The following is a 26,444-nucleotide window of genomic DNA, read 5'->3' on the forward strand; positions in this document are numbered from 1 at the left end:
TGAGAACATTAGACCTGTTGGTGTGTAACAGGTGTGTGAGAGAGGATGGCTCAGAGGCTCAATAATGAGAGGTGTGGGAGCAAGACCCCCCATCTGCTGCAATGCGCAAAAATCTGATCCAATAAAGTTTGACACAACAAAGTTTTATCTCATATGAGAAAGTGTGACCTCCAAATGTGAGTGTTTTTACTCTGATGCATTTTGTGTAAATACATTTTAAACGTTTGGACATGCCTTTCCTTACCTTTTTGTTTTATAATTTGAGCCTATAGCTCAGTCAGTTTGGTTTCTAACTTAGGTGTATATGCATGGAAGTTATTTTTGCAAAAAACTTGTACCTCTTAATCGTGCAAACATAAAAATCTCCAGTATGTTATAATATAGACTAACCAGCCGTCCATCCTTGCAGGATCACAGGGGGCTGGTGCCTATCTCCAACTTTCATTGGACAGATTGCCAGTCTATCACAGGGCAACATAAAGACACACATGACAAACAGTCATGCATTCACTCACAATATGTAGAATATTTTAAATTAAACATTGTTGTGTAGATACAGGTGTGGAAGGTGTCGTAAAGCAATAAATCTTTCAGAGCATGCATGCCCTTACTTACTTCTGCAACATAAAAATGTGCTTTCTCTGTAACTCTGAATTTTATTCATTTTCAAACTGACTTTGTTTTTGTGCGCTCTTCCCTTTTTTGAGTCTTTGCTCCTTTCTTATTCTATCTTCCTCATAGAATCCTTTGTTATAAATTAATTAATAAGAATATAAAGTTTTCTGAAACTGTACATAAGACTCGGGTTCTCTCATTCTTGTTGCTTTGTTTATTTCATTTTCGTAGGGGGGAAAAAGGCAGTCTTCTAAAAAATTAAGAATGAATGATGGCTCTGGGAACCAGGGTACTCCAAAGATCCCCTGATGCCATTGATGTTTTGTGAGGAGATTTTCTACTGTCAGCCAAGTGGTTCCCGTGTTGCTGGATCATGGTGTGTCTGTTATCAAACGACAAGTGATTCCCCGTGTATCCAACTTCCAAACCTGTCAGGGAACTGCATTCAGTGTGGCAACTGGCTCGTTTCCAGCAGACAGCTCATCTTAGCCACAGCAGGGCGTGTCTCTGGTCAGGTGACTGTTGCCTTTTTTTCCCCTCCTATGTTCACAGAGTGACTTCTCTTTCACTAGATTCTCTCTAGTCTGCAGGCCAATGTGTTGCTGACATTTTCTCTGCTTGCCTTCAAAATGACAGTGGTTTCATTGCACCTTAGCTATAATACATATTTAGTGACTATCACGGTCACAGTAATGATGATTTGTCCAATTGTGAGCAGAAAATGTTATTTTGGAGATCCTACAAACCAGAACACAACTCAAGGATTTAAAAGTCTTATGTGGTCAATTTAGTCAGAGATTAATTGTGAAACAGACTGTACATAGAAAAGTGAAATTCTGGCAGCATTTAAGATTAATTTAGTCATTCACATGCATGTGTACAAAATACCCTGCTGCAAACAGGCATGTACTGGCACTTCCATTGGACCAAGCAACTGGTGAATGGATGTAGGCTCTACTACTACAATACTACAATGTGTAAAACATAGTGGTGGTAAATGGAATCAGTCATGTTCTGTTTTACTCGCGGGTTTTACCAAACTATACTATTGTAATTAAGCTGTCAAAATGATTTTCTGAGAACACCATCACACCACTTGCACTTTAGCAAGTTGTCTAAAGTTACTTTTCTAACTTTCTGGCCTTAAACATCACTCCAAACTCATGCTACACATGTACAGTTTACAAGGGAAATTAAAACACTAAACATTGAGAAAAGGAGTTGCTGGTGTAGCTAAGTATTAAACATGTTGGAGGAAGCTATGGAGGAAGCGATAATGTATTAAATGTATGAATGCAAACTCTGGATGTCAACGGATGTTCTATTCTGACAGAGGACACATAAAGGTAAACACCAAGGTAAAACAATGCATTTTCTTTCTTTAGTTACCTTATACTCACAGCCACATTGTTGGTCTGGCTGCAAACTCAGCTTGATCCATTTGTCATTGCAGTACCAGGAACTGTGTTGTGTACTCATTACTCAGGCTTGAATGTTTCCTTTTCTGAATGTCAGAAGAGTATCATAAACCCTTGGCAAAATTTTCTTTAAACCGAGTGACTTTTTTTCGGATGAGAAGAAATACTACCTTTTGAAATATTCACTTTAATGAATCTTACCTTTTTCTGAGCTGCAGGATTTCAGGGATAGTAATGTTTACTCCATCTTTTTCCGTATTCCCACTATACTTCCAAACATTTAGTATATGAATTATCATATTTCCGTTTGAAAGGTCTTTAATCGCCACCGAAATATCTGCCAGTTTTTCTGACTAGAAAACTCTGTTCTCTGATGTTACCTAATGTTACATCAGCATCCAAGTATAGTAATGAGAATTATTGTGGAGGGGTATCACTCAAAAGGCTCATTTTATTTTTGAAAAACAAACAAACATGCCAAAAAAAGCGAGTTTTACAGTTTATGAACTTGGAAAATAATTGAGAGGCTGATTATGATTTATTAATCTATTGCGGTTTTAAGAGTAACCCTACAATATGAGTTTTATCCTTTAAAATGTGTTATTTTTTTAAATAGGGAAAGAAAGTAAGAATGGGAATGATAAGCATGTTAAGATTTGACAGAATAGATAGAATTTTACTCCTATCAGAAAAGTTTCTTGCCCTACTCTGATTTCACAGAGTAGGTTGCTGGATGTCCAAGTTGTTTACATTTATTCTTTGCAAGTGAAAACTTCTGATCATTTGTCACTGACTGGCTTTGTGTGAGCCAAAGAAAAAATATATTTTTAGTCATGCATCTTCAGTATAAGAATAAATGATTAAGAACTTCCAATGAGATAAAAAATCAACTTTTTAACCAATTTGAATGATGAATGAATTGAACTCCTTTGTTTGCTAAATATGTAATTGGAATGGAATCTGTCTGCCTTAAGACAACAGGTGTAAATTTGCTATATAGATAAACTGAACAAATTGACACTGGGAATAAATTTGATTTTAATATACACCTCCCAAACTGTGAAGGGAAGTCATTACGGAGTATTTGTCTTTCCCTCGTGCCAATGTTTGCCATCTTTTTTTTTTTTTTAAGAAACTGCATTTTAAGAAACAGATCAAATTGGAACAAATGTGAGCAGACATGCTGCAGATCCCTCCATCTGTTGTCTGTACCCTCTTGTCCTGTCAGGACTGCAGGGTGGCTATTGACTATCACAGTCACGGGAGGAAGCTGGGGAACCCGAAAAGAATCCACACATGCATGGAGGGAACACGCAACCACCGCCATGTAGCCCACGTTGCATAAAAACTTCCTAAAAAGTAAATAAACTGAGAATAGTATTAAAGAAGGAAATTTATTAGGTTAGCTTAAATTTTGGAAACAGCATGGCTCTCTTTTCCTCCTGTTAGCCGGGTCCCGAGCGGATGCCGTCACGGCTGGAAAAACAGACGGCGAGGCTCAATGACGTCACAGAGATACAGAGTTTAATTCAATAGAAAACACCGTATGAATTTAACAAGAAAACTTCAGAGTACAAAGAAGTACATTCTTTACCTGAGACAAAAGAATTAAAAGAACAAAGGATCCTTTGGAGACAGCTGTTGCTTAAAAGCAGAACAGGGCAGCTATCTGAATCCTTATTGTTGCGCATTCCCTTTTTCTAGTGAAGGCGTTTCTCTTTGTTAATATATGCAAATAGGGCGTACCTCTATTTTGACCAACCAAGAGCTACCTTGGAAAAAAAACTTAGACCTTCCCCTGAGTTTTAATGACAAATATCAAGAGTCATTTTAGTTATTAAAGTTATAAGTTATTTTCACAAAACCTATCTTGCTCCTCTGCAGTCAGCTTCTCCAAAGATTTGACCCTTTGCTTTATCACAAACAATAATGAGATAGAAGTCTTTTTCAACCTGTAAAACATAACATTTAAATCATTCTCTTTTGATTCCGATATTGTCATAGTTAGTACATTTTCAAATACATTCGATTTACTAGATTAGTACTTGTAGCTTGGGTAATATACTTTAATCTAACACACTATTGCTACCAATATTAAAAAGGTATATCAGAAATTAAACCTTAAGTGTTCCCAAAATTCCTAAGTTGTGATCAACTCCAGATGCAACTCTGAGCTCCTGGGAAACCCCCAACCTCTGACCTGTGAGCCGGGGAAGATATTCTTTATGGCCTACTAATTTAAAGCCTTTCAAGAGCATAGTGTTTTATGGCTGCTCTAAGTTACAGCCTTGCCAGGAGAATGTTTATCTCTGATCGTTTACCTTGCATCAGCTTGTCCAAATAGGAATGTTGATCTACTTAAACGCACATGGCATTAGCTTAACTATATTAAACAATCAAAAATAGCCATATTTCCTTAACAATAGCTACATATGACATTTGTTTTGTATACCATGTATTGCATTTGGATACAGTAATTTGGATACAGAGGGCTAATGATGACAATTTTGATGACAGATATAATAAATGGCTACTTGGCGTTGATGTTAAAAGCTTGCTACTGAGGAATTGGATGTTTCATGCCTCCTTGTGCAGCTTCTTCAAAATAGTATCTTGTAATTCTCAGCAAGTTTTCTATTCAGGCTCCTGTGATGTTGGCATAAGTCTTTTCAAGCCCAAATGATTTGCGAGGCATGATCGCGCAAGGAGGTGGGCGACTTTAAGGATGACTTGTGTAAAATCAAACAGATTCATCAGAGTGGATCATTTTCCAGCCTGTAGCTCTCTCCAGAGATTGACCATCTTTGGTACTGTATGCCTTTGACATGGAAAACAACTGTTTTGAATGATGCGTAACGGATATACCGGGAAGGTGATAAAGCACATCTTAGACATACCAATACCAACTTGTTCTCTTTATTTTTCAGGCTTTTTAGAGTTTTGGATCATCTTATCCTATTCAGCATTCTATAAGTCTTTCATTCTCTAGGGCAGGGAAGATGAACATGTCACACTTGTCAAGGTGAGGAAACTTGCCTCAACAATTTATTCAGTATAAAAACATTTTATTCAACAAGCATTTACTTTAAAAATCTTAGAATAAAATTACTTGCAGAGCTCAGCATATGTTTCACCATTGAAAGACGCATTTCAACTTGTGGTAATGTTTGAACATAGGTCATAATACAGAAAAAGAAAAATCAGCTTTTTGTATCAAAATACTTTCAATGTGATTTTTTAAAAATCTAGCTTTTAAAATTTTATTCTGTTTTTTTTTTTTTCTCACTTGTTGGTCAGCTTAATGGATTTTCTCATGTCTCGTTATCCCTTGAAAATCATTCAATCTATTTGAAGATCTGTTCTCATGATCAAATTCAAATTTCTACTCTTTTTTTCCTAAAGGAAACTAATTATCAAGATTATGTGTTTGTTGCCGTTTTCCAAACAATAAATATTCCCACAGGATCTGTTCAGTGAAGGAAACAACACATTTTCAGATGAGATTTTTTTTTCCATTTAATTTATTTGAAGCATCAGCTTAAGCTGATGACTTGTCTTCTGGTCATTATTTGCACTGCAGACAAGTAAATTTTTTTTTGTCTACATTTCCTTCATGTTTTACATATAAATATGTAGTTGGACAGCATCTGCAAGATGCTTGGCATAAACTAGTGTACAGCTGTGGTGTGAATTCCTGCCGTTATCTTTGGCGGTGGCACAAAGACTTGGAAGGACTCAGGAATTCTGGATCGCCTTAAGCGGATACTCTAATCAGCATGCGTGGGGCTTCAGCAAGGCATCTGGGCAGTCACATAATGTCAAGCAATTTTCTGTAAGTGAAGGAAACCTGATTTGGTGCTGAGTAGATGGGCTCTCTAAAATTACTTCGAAACATCTGAGTTTACATCAAATACAGCTTAGCTGGACTGAAGCATAACCTCCTGGCATGCACAGCATGGCATGCACACTATACTACATCTAACAGGTAATGCTTAGGGACAGAGACTACACTCTGGCTGACCTTGTGTTTCACTTAACACAGCTGAAAAAAGTGCTTGAGTTACTATATCACAAACCTGTACAGTTAAAAACCAATGTTTTAGTTTGATAAATTTCTGCTTTGCTGCGTTTTGAAAACAATTGTAACAGAACTGCGAGAAAAAAGAAATTGCCCAAATTTCACATTAACCATGTGTCAGTTTAATTTGGATTAACATAAGAGATATTTCACACTTGTTTTGGCAACTAATGATTTAAAATAATTGTGGTTTAGGTGATTCAAATGAATAATACCAGCAGGAGGCCACTTAGTTATTTCTCTTTGATCAGTAGCCACAGTTAATCATATTGGAGAGTTAGTTGCCCCTAAACGGGGATCTGAATCATAATCAATGGAAATGGGGTATTGTATAAACCTTTGTCGGAAATAATACACAATTATTTCAAATTGGAAATGACATTTGAACAATGTTAGAATTATTTGTCTCAATAACTCCACAACATACTAAACAGAAATAAACTGATTTTCAAAGGTATGTACATGGGTATGAAAATTATTTATTTAGGCATATGACAAAGTGGTTCACCATCTTGTAACAAAAATATCAATTTACAACAGATGGGTCTTCCATAGTCTATAGTTTCTTTTATCAGTGATTAGTACTGTTCACGTAGTTAGCATTATCATCAGTAAACATCATTCTATGTGTGCATTTCTAGTAAATAGACCCTTACCTTAATTTGGAAATTTCTAAAAAGCTGCCAACATTTCTATCTTCATTTAGCCATGTTCTTGTTTGTTATGCATTTATTTTGATTTAGGCTGAACATCTTGGTTAAATTTTTTATATATATATATATATATATATATATATATATATATGGGTTGCGGTTTGATAAAGAGTAATTAAAACATTATACCTTCACTCTGTTAAACAAATTAATCTAAAATAGACTTTGAGCCTTCCAGCAGTAAAGCCGACTGGTTTAACAGTTAAATTATAAAAGTAGCATGACCTGTTAATATTAACTATGTTTTCAGCGGCCATTTTAATTACTGTTGTTACTTTGGGCCCTCAAGTTTTTCTACAAAACCAGTTTTGCAAAAGAATTTATTTCTATTTTACATACATAAGATGACTAGTGTTGGACAAAGCAGGTACAACTTGTGCAGATTCTTGTTGTCATTTTCAGAGCCGCCACCATACATAACTGCCTAGGTTCACCACTGAAATTATCTTATGATTTCCTCTTAAGGGCATTTGGATGTTAGCTGACACGAAGATGAAGTGCTTTCCCATCAAATGTTTACTTATGGGCAGATTGTCCTTGGAGAGTTTCCTGTGGGACGTTGGCAAAGGAAGAGCAGTGACCTCAGTCATGGCCAGCTGAGGGACTGAGGTCAGCTCTCACTATAAGAAGACAAACCTCTGAGTGGTTGGTTAAACTCATCACTACAGGGACAAGCAGCACACAACAGAAATGTGTTTGACAGATGATGATGGGATGTTGTCACTTTTTTTTCAGTTAAAATACAAGTAAGATATAGGCTGTGCTCATGATTTACACCTCTGGTGGTTGTGCTTGCCAGTACCCGATCTTTCTCCCTTGCTATGTTTCTCCTTTTCCAATTTTCTTTCTTATCTTTAGTCAGTGATGCGCTACTATCTGTTTTGTTATTGTGGTCTTCAACAAATTACATTAATCTGCCCTGTGCTTGTTCTCCTTCAGTCATAGTCAAGGTTTAATTCATTCTTTAAAATAAAACTAAAAGCATTAAATCATTGTTTTTTCTTCACTTTTGGCATCATTTATTATTTGCAAATAAGTGGATATTTTTTATTTTATGTTTGTGATAAGCAAAGATGAGGCAATTATCCTCTTTCAAAATGTATGTGTCCGTCTGTAGCATTTTTAATTGATGTATGTTTTTCAGTGTCAAGTGACAAGTGCTCTTCATGTGCTGCTTGGAAATTATTTATTTAATACTTGGATGTCTTCAGGTTCATTAGGAAATAGCATTTTTCTTTTCTTAATCAAATCAGCAAAGAACCGCTTAATACAAAGCAATATATCAAAACCATTAGTCAAGCTTATTCAGAGTTATTAAAGGTAATGTTGTTATTACTATGTACGAGTCAATTTGTCAGATTCAAATTAAACCCTAAAAAAGCACTAACATACTGAAGGTGCCAAACTGATTGTTTGTTTACTCTGTGACATCCCTTTGCTAAGTTAATTACAAATGGGACTTTGAAAGTTTATATGTTTTGAAATATTAAAAGTGGGTGTACACCATTATAAAAACTTTTTGTAATTTAACTAAAAAGGTGAAACTCATTTCATGTAGATTCATGACACAGCTGTGTATTTCAGGTATTTATTTCTGTTTTTTTTTAAAGTTCTTTACAGCTAATAAAACCCAAAATTAAATTTCTCACAACATTAGAACAGTTCATAAGAATAATTAAACAATGCGGTTTTAATGCAGAATGTCAACTTCCAAAAAGCATCTCCATTCAGTTTAGAATAGAATAGAATAGAATAGAATATAATAGAAGTACTTTATTCATCCCAGCAGGGAAATTACTTCGCAATTACAGCATAGAGACAAGACAAGACAAGAGACAAGACACAATAACAACGTCCAGGTGTTGAGTCTGGAGTTTGGCTGTGGCAGAGCTGATGACGTCACAGGCCACCGCTGCATCAGCCCCAATAAGGTTTTAAAGAGACCCAGGCTGTTTTAACAGCAGCCTTCAGCTTGTTTATATTCTCAGTTCTGAAGTCTCTTATTTTCAAATTATTTTTTCTTTGTCTAAACTCGTCTAGGAGTGACTCCCAACCGAGGGCACTGGACAACTCTACTCAATTATTTCTTTTAGTTTCTTTGGTTGGTTGATGAGACATAACATATACAACAGCAGTACTTTTGATTAAACCTTAAATGTCTGATATATTAAACCAGGAGATCTTATTTATAATATATAAAATGCATATAATCTTACATAGAGGTGTTTGGGTTATTTTATTGGTTCTCAGTAAAAGTTCTCTTAGGAATGTCAAATTGTTTTTCTTTCTCAGTAAAATTTATCGTTATAACTGCTGTGTGCTTGCAAACACTTTCCGTTCACAGGAATGAGATTCTTATCACTATAACTGAGTTTGTCAACACTATTGCAGGAGACTTGTAGATTAATAACTTCCTACCCAAACAAAAACAGGTAAAACCAAAGACTTGTGAAAAAGATGAATGAGTGCTAAAAACAACAAATTCTCCATTAGATTGGCATGCATCAACTTGGATGTTCCTGGTTTCCTCATCTGATAAGAGTCTGGTCACAAATTACCAAGAGATGACCTATTTTACAGATAAGCATTTTGTCCTTTTCCCACACTTCAGGTTGCCAATGACCTATTTTAAAGTCGAAAATAGTATTTTTTTCTCCACAAGGCTTCAGTATAACCCCCAGCTATAAGTACTATAATGAGCAAAATTACCGCTATTTTTACTTTGGTCTGCATTTGCTCTAAATTTTAAACACATAGGGCATGAGAAAATTTTTTCATTTAACTGGCAATAAATAAAACATTTCACACACACGGGCATGCAGCACTTTACCACAGATGGGGTATTTATAAACTCTCAGGGAATATTCTCAGCATTTATCAAGAATGTACAGTGGATAAACACACAAGCATGACTTTGATGAGTCTGTTTAATACAAATGCTTATGCAATGTTCATGACTTTAGAAATATAAGAATGATCATGAAAATTGTTATCTGTTAAACTGAGTGTAATGTCACTCTAAAAACTACTGGGTAAAAATAAAACAACAACCCAATAATGGTTATTTTGCTGACCCAGTCCTTGGTTAGATAAGAACTGATTCAGGCCTTTGTTGATTTAGAAGCAGCACTGTTGGGTACGACATATACTGTGTTAGGTTTTTAATCCAATAAATAAGTTAAAACAGTTTCAAAGGACCTTGTGAGTAACTATCTGTTATTGAGGCTCAGTGAACTCAATTATTTCACATTTTTATTTGATGATATATTTTTATTGCAAAAAGGTGACATGCAATAGTGGGTGCTGAATTTATTTTATGACCCAATGAATGATTATCCTTTAGAAGGACCCTTGTCATAAAAGGAAAAAGCTGTGGAAGCTCTTGTATTTCAGTTTATGCTTAATCTGACAGTTTTAATTCTAGCTGTAATTCCTAAAAACGGCTCTCTCCAGTTCTCCACACACATGGCCACTTCAGCCCAGCCTGTAGTTCATATGTACTTAAGAGTCAAGCTGGATTTGAAAATTTAATGGAGATCACATTGTTTCAAACTCTCTTGTGCCCTTTAGCATCATGGCCAACTATCATCCATGTCATTTACTTTAGTGAGTCTCCAACCAAGAGGCTAAATATATTATAGGCATGCAAAGTGTACTTTCATGAGAACTAGAAAAGAGAGTCAACAAAAGTTGTATTCCAAACAATTCTTTACTAAACGTTTGCTGCTGGTATTGATGACATAACATGCATGCTATCATAAACTCTACATTCTGCATCGTTTTTTCCATGTGGCATGAGCAAACATTGGCAGACAGTTCAAGAAAAATGATAGTCAGCTTTGAGTAAAAGCAGTCGAACAAAAACTACTCATGTTAAAATTCTGATTTCTTTTTGAATGACATAGATTAGTCTGAAATTTAAAGGGGAAAATTGTCATGAAGGCTATAGAATAGATTAACTGAAGTTGCTAATTTATAACATATTGTCTAAGACTACCAAAGAGTACGTTGGAAAAGAATAACATAACTAAACAAGTCACATTTGGGTTAAAATTAATAACATTTATTTTTAGTTTAATTCTATTTTAAATATTATCAGAGAAAAGCAGTTTAAAACAAAATTTTAATGTCTTAGAAAACTCACTGACCAGCATTTGAATTTGGACTGCACACTAGTTTCTTTATAGCTGATATTCTAAATATTCTTTGTCCATATTGACTTTATAGCAGATTATTTTGGCTAAAGTTTGAACATATCCGTGTTAGAATCCTGAGTTATTTTGAGGCGTGTTCATTATTTTCTGTTCCTTAGTTTCTCTCTTTGATCAGTCTCATTTGTGTTTTATCTTAGTTCAGTCCTTCTTAGTGATTCTAGTTATTTTCTTGTCCCTATTTATTCTTTGTTACTCTAGTTTAATTATGTTTCTTAGATCTAATCATTCTTTAGTATTAGATTATTTTCCTATCTCCTGGGTACTCTCCCTCGCCCCGTGTGCTACTTCCTCTGTCTCTCCCCTCACACCTGCAATCAGAATGTGTAACAATGGATGCTGGTCCACATTTACTCTTCAGTATTTTAACACTTCTAATGCTCTCACTCTTTGCTGGTTCTTCCTGTTAAACCTGATTATCCTGTTGGCTTTTTATTCTTGATTCTTGTTTTTGTTTGGCTCTGGCTCCCTGTGCTCCCTGTAATTTTTGTAAGTTTTTTAGTTTATTGCCCAGTGATAGTTTGATGTTAAATGGGGAAGCAAGGGACCTGACTCACTGTTTTGAGGGACCAGCTTTTCCTTCACAGATTTTGCTGTTTTGTCCAGTATTGTGTTTCTCTCTAGAAGAAACACAAAAAGCCTTTTTTCATTTAATAAAAAAGTGGTTTTTACATATGCTTGGTGCAACAACAGCTGTAGTAATGCATTTTGCTCAGCTTATTTTTGAATATTTAACCAACAATTCAATTAAACAAAAATCACATTGGCCAGTTATCTAGCTTAGAGTAAAAAAAGAATAAAGATACATCAAAACTAGAAGGCCAGACCTAAAAACAAAACTGGACATTGGGATTGTTGAATATTTAAATTTAGCAGAAAATCACATATAAAGAGTACATTAATATATCTTCCACCCCTTGACAGATTTGATCTCACAGCTAGATTAACATAAAAGATGGTTTTCGCTTTTTTACTTTACAAAAGATGCAATCACTTATACATTCGTCCATTGTATATATCCGCTCCTCCACAGAAGGTTGCACAGACTATCGTAGGACAACACACAGACACATTGGATAAAAATCATGCACACACACACTCACACATGTCGTCACAGCCATATGCAATTTAGAGACCAATTAACCTCACAGTCATATTTTTCGAATGTGAAAAAAGAATTCTATCCTTCCGGCAGATAAAAGTTCACCTCAACAGCAATAAATATCAGAGCCATGCACAAGACACTAGAATGTTAGGATCTAATATTTTTGTTTGTAGCAAAGAACCCCTTGTTTACTGAGTAACATATTCTGAAATAATGTGTAACATGTTTACATGAATGTGCATGAAACAAGTTATCAATTTTTAAATCATGTTTGATTAGACTTATTATTTTTTTTTCTGTTTTTTGGAGTGCACCAATTATTTTCATCATTTCATAATAATTCACAATCTCCTGCTTATGTCAACATAGTATTCTAATAAAGTTACAGCAGTATGGTAGCAGTATTATTATATAAGAGCATTCTTAACAAGAACTAGTTCTGAGTCTAGTCCATAGAGGCTATAATTGAATTAATTTGTTTAATTCCTGCCCAGAGCCATCAACATCTACAGCAACTCTTTGAATAATTTTGAATTAATATGAGCTACAACATTTAATTTCCCTTTGGGATTAATAAAGTATTTTTGAATTTGAATTGAATTAAATTTATACTCACCACCTAAACATTGTGAAAGAAATTTGCAATCCAAACATAAAGCAGTTCAAATGTATTCAAGTATTTCTAATGAAATGAAGTGTTTTAGAATTATATCGTATGATAAAATCCAGACAAAATTCTCTCATTACAATGCTTTAGGTGTTAGAAAGCACAAAGAGTCTGCAATGTGTCCTTTGTAAATTTGCCTAAGATAATTTTGTTTTTTTAGTGCAGGATGCACAGTTGCTCCATCAACCATTGTTACTGCTTCCTTCAGAGACTGTTTAGCTGCAACTGTGTAATATAAGAACTTTGTTGTGAGGCAGTTCGTAAAAACTCAACGCCATTACCATAAATGTTTTTAAGAATATAACTTTCTTGTTCGAAAACACAGAAGTATGACTTAAAAAAACACACACACATAACTGAGCTACATACAACTTTGTTGGACAGCTAAAGTTGAACCACCAACTCAGTGTTTATTTACTACTTGATTTTCTCGACAGACAAACTCTCTGTCAATAAGTCATTTATGTAATGCAAAAGTAAAGTCATTTTGCACAGGTGCAGCTTGCACACTTGAACTGAGAGTTAAAAGCACGTTCAAGTGCCGTTTTATTCCCCCAGATATATCCAATGTGAGGGAGCACAGCAGGAGGGGCTGCTTGCTCTTCCCATTGGTTTGGAATGAAAGAGCTCTTAGTTTCAAACATGCACTGAATTGTTGAAGCGCTCAACTTAATGCCTCATCCAACACCTTTCTAAGAACATCTTTTGGATTTGTGAAAAAGCAGTTTAAAAATTGCCTATCCATTTAAATAGCAATCTTCATCATATTTAAGGAAGTAATATGAATCTTCTATCTCAGGATGTGAATTATATGCTGATTTAAATGTATGACCAAAACACATGCAGAGTTATATAACCTGAAGGACTTATCATTTTCCTGTTTCCCCAGGGTCGCACTGATCTCTTTTATTGATGTTTTTCTTTCAGATATAATGAAAGGAAAAATGTGAATACAACTGTTACACACTGAGTAGTTTCTCCTATCTTTCATTTGTTCAGGTTTCTACTTTGATTATCAAATCAAACATGACTTTATTTGCACAAAATTATATGAACATACAAAAACAGAAATATATTTAGTGGAGCAGCAAATTAATTTGCCATTCTTTTTCACATTTGCTCCATCAACCATTGTTGATGTTTGATAGAGCAACCATCAGCATTGGTTGATGGTTGACGGTGACTATTGCAAATCACTGAAAGCAAATCAATAGTTCAATTTGTTTTCACAATCAGAAAGTGGTGTAAACTCTAATATTCCCAATCCCCCTAAAAAGGCCCTTTGTGTAAAATGAATAAACATTATGAAACAACAATACTGATCTGATAATGATCTCAACATTTTCTTTAACAAATGATGTTTTTTGTCACAAAGTACTTTTTAAACGACAAGTTTTGTTTAAAATCTTTCTAATAACAGTGAAATAATTCACAGAACAAAGGTTTTGCAAGTGTCAAACTGTGTTATAAAGAATCTTGATTAATGTTAGAAATATTCACTGGAAATCTGATCAGTCTACATGTGCAACATTGCATACTAGTGATTTTTAAATCCAATCCAAACTCACCAATGCAGCCTTTTGGATTAGCAACAAATCCGACATCAACTTGTACGTCATCGGTTTACATTTTTCTTGAATTGTGCGTACCACCGGGGGTTGCCCACTCCTACACAACAAGCAAGAAAGTGCTTCTGAGGCACAAATGGCAAACATGCTGCTCTGGACAAAAAGGCATATTGCTCCTGTAAAAAAGCGGCTGGTATAAGGCACTGTTTGCAAGAGGAAAATATTTGAATTTATTTGCTTGATAAATTACGTTTTACCTCAGACCATGCAGTTTTACACTAAAAACACTAAGAAACATTCCACTTAACAGACTGGTAAAGAATTTGCTCCAATACTCACTTAAAAGGCCAACACGTTTGAAATAGTTTAATAGTAGTGAGCATTCAAATCAATGATTGATAAATTAACAACATAATAGTTATTGCTTATTCAGTAGTGAGCAGCTACTCAATTATCTCTCAGTAAACCTGCTGTTTCACAATAAAATAAAATGAGCCTAAAATAAAAGATTGTGTCAAAAAAAAATTAATGTTCAGTTCTGCAAAAAACAAAAAGCTGGCAAATCTAACTTTGACTCTTTGTGACAGATTAGTTTTTTTCAGTCCATATGACCAAAGAAGGTACTAGTTATACACAAAATTCTGCAGACATGTTCCACCATTATTCACAGAACTCTTCAGCTTCTCTTTGCTGCAGGGAACAAGGTTGCTCTGACTTCCACCTCATAATACCCAAAAGGTGTCAAAGCTTTTACTTTCTTTTTTAGAAACTCCTGTCTGATTTCAGTGGTATGCTTTGAATTGTTATCGTGCTGGAACTTTCTTCCTTTCTCGAGCTTCAGGAGAATGGAAGTCATCTTGTCAGCTCATATTTCAGTACATTCACAGGAGCTCTTGGTGATGTCTTTAAATTTCATGTCCCAAAAGCTTTTGCACTTTGCAACCCTCGTATTATTAAATTATGGTAAGAGTTCCTCACTTCCTAGACCAGGAATTCCAGGTCAAGTTCATGCCAAATAATCTGAGCTGAGCATATTTATCTTGTTCTCATTATAGCAAAGGACGTGCTCCCAATATTCATTAGGCTTCCGTCATGTTCTCTAGCAAAATCTAATTTTGCAGTTTGGACTGTAGAAAAAGCAATTTTTTTTCTCTTGTACCCCATCCACTGAGGTCAATAATACAGCAACCCATGCATTGTATAAGCTGTCACAAAAACAGATTTTTTCCATTTATAAGCCCTTTGACAAATTGACTGCAATATTATATGAATAGTTCTCCACTCTTTGAGTTGGAAAATCTAGTACCTAATTCGCCATTCACATGTAGATTAAATGTATTTATCTTTGTAGATTATAACTTTTTGTTCTTCATTTAGTTTTTATCATACATACAATGAAAAATGCGACTGACCATTTATGAGTTTTTTGCAATATAAATGGCATAATATTTGTGTTTCTTGCCTTTTTATAAACTATAATTTCATTGTTTCATTTAGCATTAATAAAGCCCTATATTCTGCTTCCATTTCTACTATTCAATCATGTTGTTTTTCTGACTATGGAAAGAAGAAGAACAGCAAAAAAACACAATGCTATCAATAGAAAGTCTTGATCCCACCTATCTAACTTATTGTTTCCTTGTTTTATCCCCTCATGCTATCAGTGGCTGGGACAAAAAGCAAAGCGAAAGGTGAGTTATTGTTTCCATTTTCTTGGTACATGATTTATGTCGCACACAGTTTCCAATAAAAAAGGTCTGGATCAACCTTTTATCTCCCCCAAGAGCCCAGCAAGCATTAACATATGTTGCTTTGAATGAAGCTTTCTCTGCGTATGGTTTTTTTTTTCTTTTCTTTCAAACATTGATTTCTTCTGAAGAGGTATACTAAGCCTACTCCCTCATTCCCAGATACGGGCTGCTTCACATATGTATAGATTCACACTAGGGAGCTGCCCACGTCTCCCAGTCATTCCTCTATACCGGGGTGTAGAGCTACCGTGCAGCTCCAGTGAAGCAGTTGGGGCGTGTTCCTGATTCAAGGACAGCTCAGAGGAGAGGAGTGAGAGGAAAGTTTCTCTGTCTTCATCTCCCTACTTAGTTCCAAGTTATATTAAAGTCTTTCTGGTTAGAACATTGCTTTTCACCTTTTGCATTTTATCTCGATGACTTGCTTGACAGGAAATTATTATGATCCGTCACCATAATAATTGTTGGTGATTATTATGGTGATTCCTGGTGTTCCAGCTTTGTGTCCTTACAACAAATAATTTTGAGACAGAAGGTTAGTCAAGTTGTTGGTCAGATATTAGATAAAAAATAGCCTCATTATTTCTTAGAGACCATCGTTTGAAAGATAGAAAATTCTGAAATGATAATGTGGGTTATTGATATCATTAGACAAGGCATGTTTATAGGTATAGTATATTTAAGCAACATGCTCAGTTAAAGTGTCTTACAGCTTAACATATTGAAAACATAAAATAACAAGCGAGCAAGAAACATTACATTTTTTTCAAACTTCAACATCTAAATCTCCAAAAAACATAATAAAATATTGGACTAAAAACTAAAAATCAGGTTCAGTTTTGCAAAAACCAAAAGCTGAGTTCCATTTAAATCAGGGATTTTCAGCCTTGATTTAAAGGGAACTCAGTGTTCCAGCAGTTTTGTAGTTTTCTGGAAGTTTATTCCAGATTATTGGAGAATACAAATTGAATCCTGCTTCTTCATGTTTGGTTCTGATTCTAGGGATACAAATTAGATGAGACCCAGAACATTTGAAGCGAACAATTGGGCTAGCTAACTTCACCCTTTGACCAAAGAATTAGTCAAAAAGTCAACATAGACAGACAATAGCGATAATTAAAATGCTAGATAAAAGTTTTATTGGGCATTTGTCTTTACTTTTTTTATCTGATAATCTAATGTAGAATTAAATTAAATTTAAAATACAAAACATTAAAGAAAGTTACTTGTTTAAAAACCCACAATTTCTTTTTAGCGTATTCTTTGGTAGACATTAATCACGTTCATCCATATTTTAGGTTAAAACCTCATCTAAGTGCATAACCCAACCCAAATCTGGAATAATCTGTGTTTGTCCCTCGAGACTGGCTTTAGATCATCTGAATTGTGTTATTTCATTCCACTATAGGTTGAATCTGCTTAGCGGTTAGTACAGACTAGCTCTGTGGTCAATATTGTCAAGTGTTGCACTGAATTTTGGATGAGGATTTGCAGTGTGAAATTTATTCTCCCCTACATACATGGGCACTCCGGCTTCCTCCATCAAAACATGTGCGCTAGCTCAGTTGTCCACGCTAAATTGGCTTTAGTTGTAACAGCATACATGGTTATTTGTTCTGTGTATGTCTGTGTTGCCTGGATCTATCCATGGTGTACTCTGTTCTTTTGTTTTTTTTATGTTTTTAGGCAGTCAAAAAAATCAGTTAACTTTCATTTTGCAGCAAAATGCACAGAGATAAAAGAAATGGACAAGTTTAAACAAAGCAAAAGAAAGTAACCACAGGCATAACTGGAATGAGAAAAAGAAAGGATGTAACACAGAGAAGCAAAGGCATAACTGCTGACTAGATGTAGGTGATGTATGTAATTAGCAAAGTAGAACCAAAGGCGAAAAATTTAATTGAAACAAACTAGGAAACAGGCATTTAAGCAACCCAAGATACAGAAACATGAAGTGTAAAATTTCTGTAACCTCAGAAGAAGACAACTATTACTGACAACACAAATATACACAGACTTTTAGAATCTATAAATGTCTTCTGGTATTTTGAAATTCTGTGCTTCTAATTCTTTTTGTAAGTGTGGGGCTTTTGTTTGTGTGCTTTTTATGTTATTTTTCCCTTTTTTTGTATTTTGGAAGTCACATCAGCCAAAACTACTGATTAAAGTTCATTTACATGAATGTAGTCCACAGATTTTATTTTACATTCTTTTCCAAAATGCAGTGCTTCCTAATTACAGAAGCAATTAGGGTGGTCGTTTTTAATTAACAGAAGATACACATTCAGCATTTGTACTTCTGAAATCTAGTGCAACACTTTTTCCAACAACACTTTCAGCTCTCTAATTATGGTTGATGACTTGTATTAATAATTATGAAGATAATACCGTATATATAACATGTAGCAGCCTCTAATAGTGATTAATAGCTTTTGTCAGGTTTCTGCCTTCATGGCGATGTAATGTTTTTTTCATAACGTAAGAAGAGACGAAAAATAGAAAAAGAAAACTCTATGATGGGTTTTCCCACATGATGTCATTATAATGGAAAACATGACTGAATACCCTTCGGAGGACTCAGCTCAACAAATGAAGAAGTGCTTTGACCAATATGAATGCACAGTAAAAGTGAACCACTCATCAAAATCTGAAAAAAATGTATAAGAAGAGTAAACTCAACAAAGATATTGTGTGAAAAAAACTTCTTTCTGGATACAAATGTACTCTTTGCAGTTGAAAGTAGCAATGCAGCTTTTAATGCTGTCATCTTCTTCTTCTTTTTACCACTGGGATAAAAATGGAGGATACTTCCTCAGCCTTGGAAGTGTTTTATTGTTTAACTATTAACATTTACACATATTTTCATATTAAAACCACAGCAGCTAATGTGGTTAATTGGGGTATTATTTGATAGAAAAACACTAAGATGTGGATTATTTATAAGTGGAAGGAAAGTAATTTGTGATTTTAAAAACCAGACAAGCCTAAAGCCTGAGTGAAAACAATAGAATGAGTGCACAGCTAGAAACTCAGTTTTAACGTTTTTTGTAACATGCATTAAATTAAGTCAAATTGGTTCATTAACAGTGTGTGTATATTGTCATCTCCACGTATTTTGAAGTTGACACAAGTTTGGACTTTGCACCTTTCTAAGATAGCAACATGAAAAAATAAGTAAACTTTGTAAAGCAGGAGGGTGAACCACTGAACATTGTAACTCATAAAAAACAGATTTATGCAGGCTTTCTTTAAATTCACCAAGATGTCTCTGACAGAATTCTATTTTTGTTGTTTTTTCTTTGTTTAAAACCCTTAGCTGTCATGAGAACACTGGTGTCCTCATGTGCCCTCTGGATAGCATGTAAGCATTTTGGGGGGTGACAGTTAAGAAACATACAGCTACCTCACTACACCATCCATATAGCAACATAATCCCAAAGCCAATTTGTGGAGCAACAAACAGAGTATGGTAACTAATACGATTTGAACTTGTAATTTCTCTTGGAGACAGCACCATATTTCTGACCCACATTCTAAAGCTGATATATTGCCTTTCCTAACTTTCTTTTCTTTTTTTACCTGTAGAAAAAAAAAAACTACTCCAAAGACTTTTTCCCAGCAGGGATATTTATTACCAGTTCTGTCGATTTAGCACACGTACCCTTTCTCCCGGCCTCCCCCACTGTGGGAAATCACAGGGGAGGACGAGGCTCAGAACCACCTCTCTGCCGGGGAAGGTTCACTTTTGCACGGGTGGCATTCAGTAACAGGCTCTAAGTGCTTTTTGTTGATGGCGGATAAGGGTGACAGACAGCTCACTCTGTCCTGGTTATTTCCTTTGTGAAAGACTTCATCAGCTCAATCAAGTGACTGCATCATTTAAAATAACACTATCAGCTCAGACTATGATTACAATACTGGGCTGATAGTTGTATGCTCACTGCTGGGTTATCTTGTGTCTGTGTTGTCTGTAGCTCATAGAAGCATTGTAGGAAATCACTGTAATCCCAGTTGAGATAAAAGATGAGCAGAGACTAATGTGTTCTGATAAGATTCTGCAGCGAGACTGATACCAAATGTTTTATAGTACAAGTAAAAACTTAGGAGTCATTTGCACAGAAGTGACACAGCGTGCAAGACAAACACTGCTTTTTCATTACATGGTCTTTAGTGTTTACTCATAACTGACCTGCGTACAGTAAATAAGTCCACCAATCCTTGTTGTATTTACATTTTGATGGCATGTGAAAGAGAGTGACATTACCAGTTTAGGCTCCAGTAATTACAGCCTTTAATGTTTTACTATAATTGTATATGGATTTTCTATGACTGAATGAGCTTCGTTCTGGAGTTCTTGTTTTGCAAGAATTTGAAATGTTCCCCGTTGACTTTAAATAGAGACATTATCTAAAGCTGACAGTGCTCAGACTGGTTGTGTTAGAATTCACCTTGGACGGGTAATTTACAGATTATCCTGAGTTAATGGATCAGAGTTAGATTTAGTGTTAATTAGCTGCTGCCCCCACAACAGTTGTTTAAATCTCCCTAATTCACTGGGCTGATTGCTTTTAAAATTGCATCATTTTACAGAGATCCCCAGTACAGCAGGTTTGCACTAAACAAGGGATGCTTTTCTGTTGAGGTTAAACCAGTGGGGCATAAATTACACTGCCAGAGTAAATGATTGTTTTAGGTGACAGATGTGACCTTTTAAGCAGCAATAAATTAAGTGAAATATGTTATAGCCCATGTTGTTCCTGTTCAGGAAAGGTCACTAAACAAACAATCAGATATGACGAGACTTGGTCACGAGCCAGCAGATAAAAACAGACTTATCATCTCTTAAGTTATTCACTCTCCCTTTCTTTTATTTGCTTACAATTTTAGTTGATTTTCATACCAAAAACTTAATGTCATATCAAAATCAAATGTTAGATTTAGCTTTGGATGGCTTCTCTATTCTGGACTGACAGCTCATTCAGGGGAATTAAATGTAATCAGCACTCAGATTATTTCAAAGTGTAATTTACAAAACAACATTTCTCAAATATGTTTTCAATGAATTAGAAATAAGTGAAATTACATATACAAATACAATATGAAAACATTCATATTTTTTTTCATTACCCTCCTTATTTCATTCTGATGTTTCTCAAATGCATACCTGTTAGACATACAGTACATCATCTTGTGGTGAAAAAGTCAATTTATAGGACATTTTGTTTCTTTTTTTCTTTTAAATATTTAACAGAACATATTACCGTTATGAATAAGTATGTCCCATTCTGATTTCAAGAATTGGCTTGATCTACAGATCAAACCATTCTAGAAATAATCGTTATTGGAGTCCTTGTCAAAACTCAACCTCCAATATCTGTTATTGATTTACTCTCTGTGATTTTCGTTTAGTTACAGTTCAGGTCACTTTTGCCTGGAATCTTCTCACACAATATTGAAAACTCATATCCTACTTGTGTATATATGATCTAATTTGTAGTAACTTTAATATCAAACTGGGAGTTTGTAATGACTTGTGTCAATATTGAGGATTAAAAATCCTGAGCCAGACATTCTTATAATAAATTCAAACTTGAAATACACAATCAGAGCTCAGTCCCTGGTGTTCATGAAGTATTGTATCTTTTTATGAAAATATACATATTTTGTAAGATATTATTAGTGTATTGAGAAAAGCCAACAAAATATTCTGCTTTGTGAAAAAAGGTTTAGGAAGCAATTTTTGCCTTAAGTCTGACAGCCATAGATGTCGTTAGGTTTGTTTGTGATTCTTTGCCAGACATTGTTGTATAATGTGATTATTGGTGCCTTTAATTTGTTTCTAATTTGGTTGTTTCAAATTCGGATGACTAATTTGTCCATTTTGATATACAGTACAGACCAAAAGTTTGGACACACCTTTTAATTCAATGAGTTTCCTTTATTTTCATGACTATTGACATTGTAGATTCACACTGAAGGCATCAAAACTATGAATAACACATGTGGAAATATGCACTAAACAAAAAAGTGTAAAACAACTGAAAATACCCCTTATATTCTAGTTTCTTCAAAGTAGCAACCTTTTGCTGTGATTATTGCTTTGCACACACTCTGCATTTTCTTGATGAGCTTCAAGAGGTAGTCACCTGAAATGGTTTTCACTTCATAGGTGTGCCCTGTCAGGTTAATAAGTGGGATTTCTTGCCTTATAAATAGTCATGAAAATAAAGAAAACCCATTGAATTAGAAGGTGTGTCCAAACTTTTGATCTGTACTGTATTTCACTACATTACCTTGAAATACTCATGGGAATCTTTACTGTTGTTTTTTTTTTGGTCATACTCCCAGCTTGAAGCACAATCCAGTCAAACCTTGCTGCATTTAAAATGCAGAACAATACATGCTGATACATGTTGAAATCATTCAGCCGCCTTCGTCTGCTGTCAAATCATCAGTGACCCAGTGCCATCTGAAGTCTTTTTTCGCTTTTCCACATCCAGGTGTTTTACAGATGATGCTCGGTGCTGTGCATCATGAGTTATTTCACTTTATTTTACTCTTTTCTCATGTATTTTCTGTTATACTTGCGTCATTCAGGTCGAGTTTGGTTTCATTTGTTTCCGAGATGCTGTTTATTAAATCCTTTCTCCCTTTTAATTAATTTTTTTGAGCCAAGTCTAATCTTAAGGTTTTTCTATACATGAGTCTTTTCTGTGAGAATTTCTCATTATAAGAAAACCACCCGATGCATCCACTTTGACGGATGTTGTTGAGGAGTTTTTCATTGACATGGAAAGAATCCAATCATTTAACCCTGGATATCCAGGCTTTTTTATGCTGACTTCCTTTTATTCTCTCAGTTATCACATTAAAAATGTTAAGGTCACAAACAAAGAACAATTTTATTCCGTAGTTGCAATGTTTATGTCATACTTAGTGAAAATAGAAGCATGACCAAACTAAGTTTAGATGTTTAAAAAATAAAAACAAAAATTTTGAAAGCGTTGGTCTGTTAGCGTTCTTTTGTTATTTTTTCTTCTGTTTAGGACATTTCCTTGATCTCAGTCACCATTCTTCTTCCCACGCTTGGGAGAGCAGTTTTTTAAAAAATGTTTCTCAAGTCAGTTATTGTGTTAATCTAAAATCCTTCTATGGCTACATGTGAATCAGTGGGGGACGCCAAGGGTGGTTATATTTATAAAATAGTTCTTGCTCGCTGATCCAAATCTTTATTATGAAAAACTTTAATGTAGTTTGGACTGCGCTTTAAGATATTGATACAGTGCTCAGCATGAGTGATTGCAGCAAAGTGAAAAACTCAATTCAATCAGTTGTCAACAGCTACATGTTTATTCAAGAGTAGGAATTGTTGCAAAGTCAGTAGCTGGGTTTCCCTTACAGCAAAAACATTTTCATAATTTGAATAATAAAGCTAAAATGACTGCATTGTTTCATAAGTAAGATTGAATTGGAATATGTGTGATTGATCTTGAGACAGTCTGTGATTGGTTTGAATTGGAGTGAATTGGCACCATGTAAATAAACTGAATTATTACGAAATGTAATAAGGTGCCCTGTAAAAGCGTTATACTCAAACTTTTCAGGATATTGTGTTGGTCTATATCATAATGTAATACGCCAACAAAAGTCACGCAAAAATTGCAAAATGAAGGAAAAATTATGCATCGCTTTCAATTATTCACTAATAACAACATCTAAAGAATGGGGGCATTTGTATTCATTCAATGCTTTGCAGAACTCTGTTATGAATCAATCTCTTGAAGTTTTAGAATTGTGTCATACATAAAACAGTGATGAAGAGGGGAATTGATGTGTGGTTGTCCGAAAGGAGTGGTACAAAGGCTAGTTTATTCATCTATAACAATCTTTGTATATACAGTAGAGTTCTGAAGCATAATTAAGGCCTTCTACATGCAGCACTTTCCATGCACTTCACTTCACATTACTATCCGGCGAGAGAACCACTGAGGTGGAAGTTAAAGTGCCTATGATGCCGATACGCTCAAGCGAAGGCGCTGCAGCAGAAAGGTGCAACAATTTGATGATATTTGGATTGTTCAAACAACATGCCAGGAGGTTTTAAACACAATGGACAATCAACAACAAATGATCCTGCAACAATATAGCAATTGACAATGGCTGATGAGACTCATTAAAATCTATCAACAGATGTGTTTATCTTAGTTCCTCAGGGCAATAGTCTTCATCGTTAAAGTGTACATTGACTTGCTTTGATTTTTAAGACAAAGGAACCAAACAGTAAAAGTTCATCTGAATTCTTGCTTATATAAGTTAAAAAAGGTTCTCAGATTTTCACAGGATTTATCTGGGTGTGTTCGTCAGCAGTGGAGCATTATTAAAGCCTTGCTGCATAGATTTAGGTTCACAATTGTAAGGCGAGAGACACCCACCTTTCCTGCTGTTGTCAAATATTCTCAGTATCATGCTTAGAGTGTGGGAGAGGCTGCGTCTGAAAATTTTGACATATTTTTCTCTTATGCTTATTAAAAAGTTCAAATACTTATATCTTTGTCACCAGCAAGAGCCTTTAAGGGCAAGGTAACATTATTTATATAGCAGATTTCAGCAGCAAGTCAATTTAAAGGAACATGTTTAAAGTACAAAAAAGGAGTGCATTGCAGTGGCATGATAAAATACTAGTAAAGAAAAAATGTACAACAGACTAAATGTATGATGCTTCAGTTATTATTAATCAAAGACAACCCTTTTATATCAAGGGCTTTAACCTTGGTTTAAAAGAACTCATGGTTTCAGCAGTTTTGCAGTCTTCTGGATGTTTGTTCCAGATTAGAGGAAGTGGGCTGAAATGCTGATACAGTGACAACAAATCTTTGATATATTTTGGTTTCCCTCTAAGCCATTCAGTGATTTATAACCTAACAGAAGTATTTTAAAATCTATTCTCTGAGCTCCATGGATCCAGTGTATGGACTTTAGAAGGACTCTATTTACCTGGTTTTAGTAAAGATGAGAGCAGCAGCATTCTGGATCAGCTGTAGCTGTCTGATTGACTTTTTAGGCAGACGTGTGAAGACACTGTTGCAGTAATCAATCTGACTAAAGATAAACCCATGGATGAGTTTCTCCTGATCTTGCTGAAACATTAGTCCTTTGATCCTGGAAATGTTCTTCAGGTGATAGAAGGCAGACTTTGTAATTGTATGTATCTCGGAAGGTTCAGTTCTGAGTTCATCATTATACTCAGATTCTGACTCCGGGTCTGATCAGTAGTTTCTAGATGTAACAGTTATGTAACATGTAAAATTATGGTGGACATATACATTTTTCATGCTGGTTTGTATCAAACATTTAGAGACAATGGTTGAGATGAGTTTCATGCGTCGTGAGACTACAAAGTATTATATGTTTTCCTATACGTAGACGTAACAAAGACATTTTCATCTCCAACAATGAGATACTAAACTAGTGAACTGTTATCCTTGCAAATACCAACAACAATGATGTTAATGTCCATTAAAAATCTCTTTTCTGGTGTGTATTCAGTCACTATGACAACCAGCTGTTCTACTGAACTGTAAAGATGACCTTCATTCATGGATGCATTGATGGCAGTAGTTTTTTGGACTTTGAAAATAACTGGTTTAGCTTTAAACTTAGAAAGGCACCAGAACATTAGGATAAATGCTCACTTATTATGCACACCAAGGGACATTTTTTGAGAGCTTTCTTTATTGTTTGTGGCGTAGATTCTACATGGTGTCAGAAACATTCTGGTCCATATCGGTCATGATTATCAACTGCTGTAGATTTCCAGACTGAACATCCATTATGTAAACTTCTGTACCACACATGAGATGAACTGAAAACTATTGACTACTGAGGCCGCTAGAGTCCAGTGAATTCATTTCTTAATAAACTACTTTGAAATAGTTTAAACTTGGTGACATGCTGCATTATCATGCTGACAGTAGTCATTGTGAGATTCATTTTATGACTATGAAACATTGAAGTGAAGTCGTGCAATAGATAATGCACACTGACAAAAACTTCAAAGTGATTCCTGTTTTAATCATCAGTTGTCATCAAGGTCTAATTCAGCAGCTCCTGAATAACATTCTTCACTGATAGATGCAAAAAGTTATCTAGCTTTTTGTTCAGCTGGGGTTTGAGCACTGCAGTATCAATAACAATGTTTGTAATGTTTTTGCTTTGGAGAGTCTAATTTTGTATCTCAAACGACTTTTTTGGTTGGAAAAAAAATAATCCCACCTTTGGTCACCTGTCATTGTGCTGAGTGAAATCAATTCCAAAACTTCCA

At 35.0% G+C, this 26,444-nt stretch overlaps 1 protein-coding gene across 3 annotated transcripts in view; it reads left to right on the forward strand.

Annotated features, from left to right (window-relative positions):
- cadm2b (cell adhesion molecule 2b) overlaps positions 1-26,444 on the forward strand; it is a 159,195-nt gene that overhangs the window by 90,825 nt on the left and 41,926 nt on the right. For 2 of the 3 annotated variants that reach the window (XM_027999091.1, XM_027999092.1), the window contains exon 2: positions 16,040-16,066. The exons of the other annotated variant lie outside the window; for it this stretch is intronic. In XM_027999091.1, the coding sequence (XP_027854892.1) occupies positions 16,040-16,066 (27 nt within the window). The remainder of the gene's footprint in view (positions 1-16,039; positions 16,067-26,444) is intronic. 3 annotated transcript variants of the gene reach the window in all.

This window comes from Xiphophorus couchianus, chromosome 18, assembly GCF_001444195.1.
Source record: "Xiphophorus couchianus chromosome 18, X_couchianus-1.0, whole genome shotgun sequence".
Lineage (NCBI taxonomy): Eukaryota > Metazoa > Chordata > Actinopteri > Cyprinodontiformes > Poeciliidae > Xiphophorus > Xiphophorus couchianus.